Raw genomic sequence first — 7,396 nt, forward strand, 5'->3', positions numbered from 1 at the left:
CTGCTGTCGAATCACAACACAGGAACCGCTGGCACAATCAGAACTCGTTACATATTTCTGAAGGAGGGACTTCATAGAACAAGGAAGTCATCAGCCCGTTTTTATGACAGTGGAAACAGCGGTATACAGATAAGTAAATTATGTGAAAAATACGTTTTTTTACACGCGAAACATGAACACATGTTATATTGCACACTATAAACACAATCAAAGCTTCAAAAAACCATGAAAAACGGGACCTTTAACACTGGCGTTTTTGCTGTGTACACTAGAATGAGATAAACAAGAGAAGAAAATGATATTTACATTTACATTGGATACAGCGGATCTCTACAGATATCAAGTGTTTTGTCAAGTGTCAGTTTCTGTTGACATGGGATGCAAATCTGAAAATTCTCAAAAATTAACACTGACAGAGTGATCAGACGAAAATGTCTAATGTGTTTGATCAATAGGACGAGTGTCATAATTCATAATTTGCGTACGGTTCACTCTTGATCATTATATGAACATCAGAATAAAAGCAGCTGTTGATTGTGTCTCATCAGCTCCTGTGATTCTGGATCCAAACACTGCAAATCCACATCTCATCCTGTCTGATGATCTGACCGGTGTGAGATACAGCTTGAACAGTCAACTGCTACCTGATAATCCTGAGAGATTTGACGAGTATTCATGTGTTCTGGGTTCAGAGGGTTTTAACTCAGGGACACACTGCTGGGATGTGGAGGTTAAAGAGAGTTTGTACTGGAGTCTTGGAGTAACTACAGCATCAAACCAGAGGAAGGGACTAGTTTTCTTTAATTCTGATGTCTGTTGGGTGCAGTATGGACTAGATGAACGGGTTGGTTTTCCTGTTAAACAGAAGCTTGAGAAGGTTAGAGTTCACCTGGACTATGACAGAGGAACAGTGTCATTCTCTGATCCTGTAACTAACACAAATCTACACACATTCACAACCACCTTTACTGACACAGTCTTTCCTTTCTTCTGGTGTCATGATTTGAAAATTTTACCAGTTACATTGCATCTGATAGAAGAGATCTGACATGCCTCCTGGAGGTCATAGGCCCAAGCAGGCTCACAGAAATCTGGTCTTCCACAAACCATTAACAACTTGTATTCTCCTATTGATGTTGGCCAAAATGTTTGGTGACATATTCCTTAAACATCAAAGAGATTCCACAGGGGGAGACCTGACATCATCCCCACAAGGAGAAGATCTGATTCTTGAACAAATCATTCTTTTCAGTCAATTTGCAGCCAGGAATTTGCTGAGCTGGTTCACAAAACCAAAATAAATCGAAGTTTAGTTGTGGGTTGATGACACAAGATGCAGAATTAGAGACAACTCTAGGAGCCACTAGATCTGTTACTGAACCAAAGAACCGCTTTGAAATGAATGAATTAAACCAACAGGCAGATTCAGAAGTCAGCGATTCAATCATGTCTGACTCAAAAGAACCAATGAGCCGGTTCAACTGTTTTCCTAGTATTACAGAGGACTTGTCGTCTGTTGTGACTAGTGTTGTCAGAAGTATTGGTACTTCAGTATCAAGTCTGTACTGAAATTTTAAACGTACTGGGTCAACTTGGTACAATGAGTAGATAGGCAAGATAGGTGGTTGTTTTTAAATGTGCCTGTGCATTTAGTATTTGTGTGGGCACAAGAAAAGTATCCAGTGTTTCTATTTACAATGTGTTTTTTGAAGTGTTGAGCATTTTAGAAATGCAATGGCCAATGAGACATGTTTAAGTTTAAGTTAATCAGAATCTGCTCAACGCTGCTAAAAATGCCAGAGTTTATGTTCTACACACTCATGAATCCTTTCATTACAATGTATAAACACAATGTAAGTATAAGATTCATTGTGCAGTGTAGGCAGCTTCTTCGATTATAACTGGAGTTTTCACATAAGTGTAGAACTCTGATCTTACACTCGCAACTTAAGTGATTGACAGCTCTTTGCTTGCTTTCTGTATAACCCGTTTGTAAATTGAAGAAAAGTTGTATTTTTCATGCTGCTGAGTACACATTGCACTGTGATAACCACAATTAATTGTGGGATTGAATCCGAAACTGCAATGACTGACATAGTGATAACCATAGCAATAAACAGGAAATAAAAATCTGATACTGTATGCCAAAATAGATATATGCATCAAGTCTTGGAGTATGTATATACAGACTTTCCACTTGTTTTATGTAATGTTTCTGTTTTTTTGTTTGTTTTTTTTACTTGACCTTTTTAAAGGAATGTTTACTCAATCTATATATGAAGGCCACATGCTGTTTTAATGTACTACTTATTATTATCATTAATAATTAACTCATTTATTTAACATTTTTTTATTTTTAAATATTTGTATAGTTCCAATAGGTTTGCTATGGTACCAAAATACCAAGAATCATGAAACTGTACTGGTGTTGCACAGACTGCTGAAGTTTTGGTCCTGAATAAAACATTTATAAAACCACAGATCTTTGTTTCTGTGCTGTTTTTGAATTATTAAAACATATTTGCAGATGAAGGTCTTGAGACTTAGAATTAGTAGACATTTTACTTTATGATGTTACTAAAACAAATTAATAACATTCGCAACATTAGATCTCACTCTGACCTTCCCTTTGGTTCTAAATAAATTGAAACCTTTGTTACGCCTTCTCTCAAGACCTTATGTGAACAAAGTCATGCCCATTAATCCGGAGGTGGAGCTTTCCGCACTATAAAAGTGGGATGAACTTCCATGTCGTCCTCTTATCTTTCTCGCCTTAGAGACCAGGTACAGGTTGGAAAACTGAATTAAAAATCGATTATCTCACATTCAATTCATCATTTAAGTGGTGCAGGTGCCTTGTGTCCCTGAGAATTTTGGTGATTTTATTGCATTATATTTTAGCTTGCTAGTATGCCAGCTATACAGTGTTGGTGGTACTTCTGTTTTTCTTTCAGATATCCATCAATGAAAAAAAAAATGTAAACATAATTCTATTACAAAGTTTGGTGAGTATTAAAGGGATAGTTCACCCAAAAATGAAAATTATTCCATGATTTACTCATACTCAAGCCATGTTTATGACTATCTTCTTTCAGACAAACACAATCAGAGATATATTTAAAAATATCCTCAGTCCTCCAAGGTTGGTAATAGCTGTCAATGACTGTCCAAATTTTGAAGACAAAAAAAAACAACAACAAAAAAATGAATCTATAGGCCCAAATACTCTCCTCCCATAAATTTTGCATCTGAAAGGGAAACTCCTACAAATGCATATGCAATAAGTTCAGCCACAAAAATAACTGACCAAACAATCATCACTCAGTTAACCACATAATTATCCAATATTTAACTCTAACACTGCTTCAGTGTCACTTTTAACACACTTCTGGTGGACCCTATATGAACACAGAACGCTATTAATTTAAGATGGGGGATTTTGTTGTGCAGGTTCCTTTTTAGTCGGTGGAGTTCGACGTTACATCAGATCATTCTGATGAATGGGGCTTTCGGGCGAAACCAAGACGTTAATTTACTTCCTGAATAAGCGCGCAGTACATGCTGCACCCCAATTTGCCTACTTATACTACAGCCTAAAAGTATGCACTTTTTTTGTGTGAAGAAAAAGTACATACTTTTTAGTGTGTAGCAGAAGAGTATTCAAGCTTTGTGACATACAATCAAGTTATAAAATTGCATCTTTAACGGATGCTCTGTTGCATAGTTACACGCATTCTGTCACCGTAAACTGACCTGTCAATCATCTTGTCACAATTAACATCCTCTACATTTGGCATACTCTTTTCAACATACTATGCTTTGGGACACATTTATTCTAATTTCACATACTATTTAGGATGGATGGTATGCATGTTGGGATGCAGGGCCGGTTTCTTTCACATTCATGAGAATCGCGACACAGTTCCAGTGCAACCAACCTCCTACAGGAGGTCTGTTGTTTTCGTCTGCTAAATTTAACATATACGCCCTCATATTTGTTCAGGAGTTTGATGATGCTGAGTGTTTGTCTTCTCATTGGTCGCCAGTGGAATTAAAGCAAGTACACCTGGCTGCAGCCTGCAGAACAGGACAAGGCTGCACGTGTCGCTCCGCCCCATGCCTACTCTGATTGGCTTGATCGTTTTTCATAGGCATACATGATAGGAAATATGTTCGTAGTCTATGTTGGATGGAGTATATCTCATTCAAATCTATATGATCTGGAAAAGCTGTGCAGTTTCATAAAGCCTTTATTATAATGCACGGAAGATCCACGTTGTCAACAAATGGAATATAAGCAGATGATATGAGCAGATATTCAATACGCAAATAGCTCTTGTGGCGGGCTGAAAAGAATGTGTAATCTTTAACACCATAATTTCTCAACCGCCATATATCACATACCTTTACTTGATTTATGAAGTCGTTAAACAACTTTGAAGAAGCCGGGTCAGATAAATATTTTCGTGGACCTATCAAGTGAGGGGTTATGGACCGCATTGAAGTCGCCCCCTATAACAAGGTGATATTCATTATGACTCCGTATTGTTATGGATGAGATGCTGGTAAAATGCATTATCATATTAGTTGGAGCATACACTGAGACAAAGGCGCATTTAATATTGGTCCAAGTACATGGTGTAATACAACCATCCGCATCACCCTTCGAACTATGTATGGAAAAGGGAAGGCGCCGGGACAACCAATATCAAACACCATCTTATTTTTCTTTACAGATGAAGAAAATTGAGGCTATTTTAAAATGTCAATGATGTCAATGTTCTGAAAATGATATACGTCACAGGCTTTTAAATGAGATTCCTGTATTAATGCAACAGGCACGTTTAGATCTTAAATAATCCATTTAGTTCTCTTAACAGCGCCGTTTAAACCATTGACATTCCAAGATACTATATTGAGAGCCATAAATCAGACACCATAACGCAAGACATATTAAGTGTGTAACAAAAAAGACTACACTTATAAGAGTAATTCAGGGCATCTGGAACATTGAGGGAACAAAAATAAGAACTGAATGAGAAGGCAGAAAGAAGAGAACAAGAATAAAGTCTACTGCCTGCCTGTTTAACAACTTTGTCTGTATATGTGGCCAGTATAGTTGATCACTCAAGTGGAAGAACTGACTCGGCATACCGGTTCACCGATGTGATGCTCGGTATAGTCGCTGCGTTTGACGAGTCTTTTAATCAGTTGCTTTGGTTTGCAGGCTGGCATCCGTTATCATTACAGCTGGTACATCAACCGATGCATGCAGAGGTAATGTGGATTCCTTGTGCTGGGAAGCATAAGATTCCACTTCGGCCGGCGTTTCCAGAAGGGAGGTTGATCCGCGATGTGTCACCTTAATCATAGTGGGGTAACTCATGAAGGAAGGGATCCCAAGTTGCGTGAGTTTTTTCCTAGCCTGATTCATTTCACGTCTTTTCATGGCAGTTTGGTTGCTGTAATTGGGGAAGAAAAGAAGCAAACTGCTTTTGTGAAGTATTGGACCGGCGGCTCGGGCTCCTTTGAGAATCACGTTTCTGTCCTGAAAGTTTAGTAGTTTAAAGATCAGTGTTCGCGGACCTTTCCTGTTGCTGTCACTAGTGTAGATGTGATGCGCCCTTTCTATCTCGACTGATTTGTTTTTAAGGGAAGGAATCCACTTAGATAGCTGTGTTTGCACGAAGCCCACAGGGTCAGTGCTCTTTTCTCTAAGGCCAATGAAACGAATGTTGCATTGCCGACTCTTATCTTCCAGTCTCGCCATCTTATCTTGTAGCATGTCTACAGCTAGCTTAACTTCGGCCGAATCCTGCTTTACTTTCCGAACCACTGACTGAATGTTTTCAAAGTTGTTACTGATTAACTTCATCTCTCTCTCCAAGAAACCAATTCTTTCAGCAACAGGTTGAAATTCCTCCTTGAAGATTTCTCAAACGATACCAAACTGTAGTTTTAGCTCGTCGGCCACCATGCTGCGCAACGCTTCATTTTCTGCCGCTTCATTTTCTTCATTTAGCCGTTTTTTTTCTCTGGAGAGGACAGTAAAAGCTGTCATTTAGCCATCACACACTGGTAAAAGAACCCAAGGAGCAAATATTATTGATTTATAACAAAGCTATAACTCAAAAAGATGATTTATCAGTGCCGAGTAGGGGAGCTCAAGCGGACTCCCTTACAAATTGACGAAGACTCAAGCGGCCATCCCTTAAAGATTATTGCAGTTTTTACATATAGAAAACTGCAGTTTTTTGGACACAAAAAAACTGCAATATTGCAGTATAGCTGCAATACAACTGTAGTTTTACTGCAGGTGTACTTCAATATACTGCAGTTCTTTTTTGTAAGGGATCTCTGTCAGTAGGTCACGTGATCTCCTACATGATACTTCTTGCTTTCATCCTGCGCTTATCATTTACTTCCCCCCACTTTAAACCTATCAAATCCACATGATGTTCTGCTGTTCTCTTTTGAATGGGAACTCATTGCATCCACTGGAGGGCACAATGGGTAATGCCTCTGATATGACTGGTGTTTGAAGTCTAAAACTCATGAATGAACTTGACATTTTTCTTTGTTTTCATATCTCAAAAAGTTTTTGTTTTGCTATGTATACACACAAGCTTTTTTTAATTGATTTTAACCAGAGCATGTGAGCGGAGTGGGAGCGGAACGGTAATATTTCCTTAAGAGCTCAGAGCGCCTTTCTGAAGATTCCGCTCCGCTCGCTCAATACGCTCAGCGCCGCTCGCTCAACCCAGAATGCCCGCAAAATCTTCAGCATCCCCAGTGGTTCTTCCAGCGCTGAACGAGTGTTTTCTGCCGCTGGATTGCTTTCCCGGGCACACCGAATGAGCCTGAAGCCTGACACTTTGTCCAAGCTAATGTTTCTTAAAGTGAATTCTAAAATCCAGTAAACATCAAGAGACGTTTTAATAGACCACAGTTCCCCGCAGTTATGGTCTATTTTAACTTGACACTAGAAAGTGTTTCTTTCAGCGACGTCAGTTCATAATCTAAGCATTCTTTAAGTGCATTTTATCTTGTTTATGCTTCTCACAGGCTTTATAATCAAAATGTGTTTTGTAAAGATCTACGCATATTTCATCTCGTGTGTGTGCGTCTGTTTTAATGAACCTGTTTTGAATGTTCTATTGCACAACAACGGCAGCTAGCCTATTTTCACGGAAATAAAAGTTAACGAAAATCAAATACACTTTTTCAGTTTTTGCATTTTAGGCATGTTTGCTAAGGTTAGATTAATATATTTAATACATTTTAATTAATACAATTAATAAAATTAAGAAGAATGTAAGAATTTCGTTTTGAAACATGATAATTGCTATTTATCAGCAACTCAGCATGAATAATTTTATACAATTATCCAAGAATT

At 38.3% G+C, this 7,396-nt stretch overlaps 1 protein-coding gene across 1 annotated transcript in view; it reads left to right on the plus strand.

Annotated features, from left to right (window-relative positions):
• Positions 1-2,170, plus strand: part of LOC125265355 (nuclear factor 7, brain-like) — an 8,933-nt gene extending 6,763 nt beyond the window's left edge. The window contains exon 6 of the mRNA XM_048185501.1: positions 549-2,170. Within this exon, the coding sequence (XP_048041458.1) occupies positions 549-1,048 (500 nt within the window). The 3' untranslated portion in view covers positions 1,049-2,170. The remainder of the gene's footprint in view (positions 1-548) is intronic.
• The last annotated feature ends 5,226 nt before the right edge of the window (positions 2,171-7,396 follow it).

This window comes from Megalobrama amblycephala, linkage group LG1, assembly GCF_018812025.1.
Source record: "Megalobrama amblycephala isolate DHTTF-2021 linkage group LG1, ASM1881202v1, whole genome shotgun sequence".
NCBI lineage: Eukaryota > Metazoa > Chordata > Actinopteri > Cypriniformes > Xenocyprididae > Megalobrama > Megalobrama amblycephala.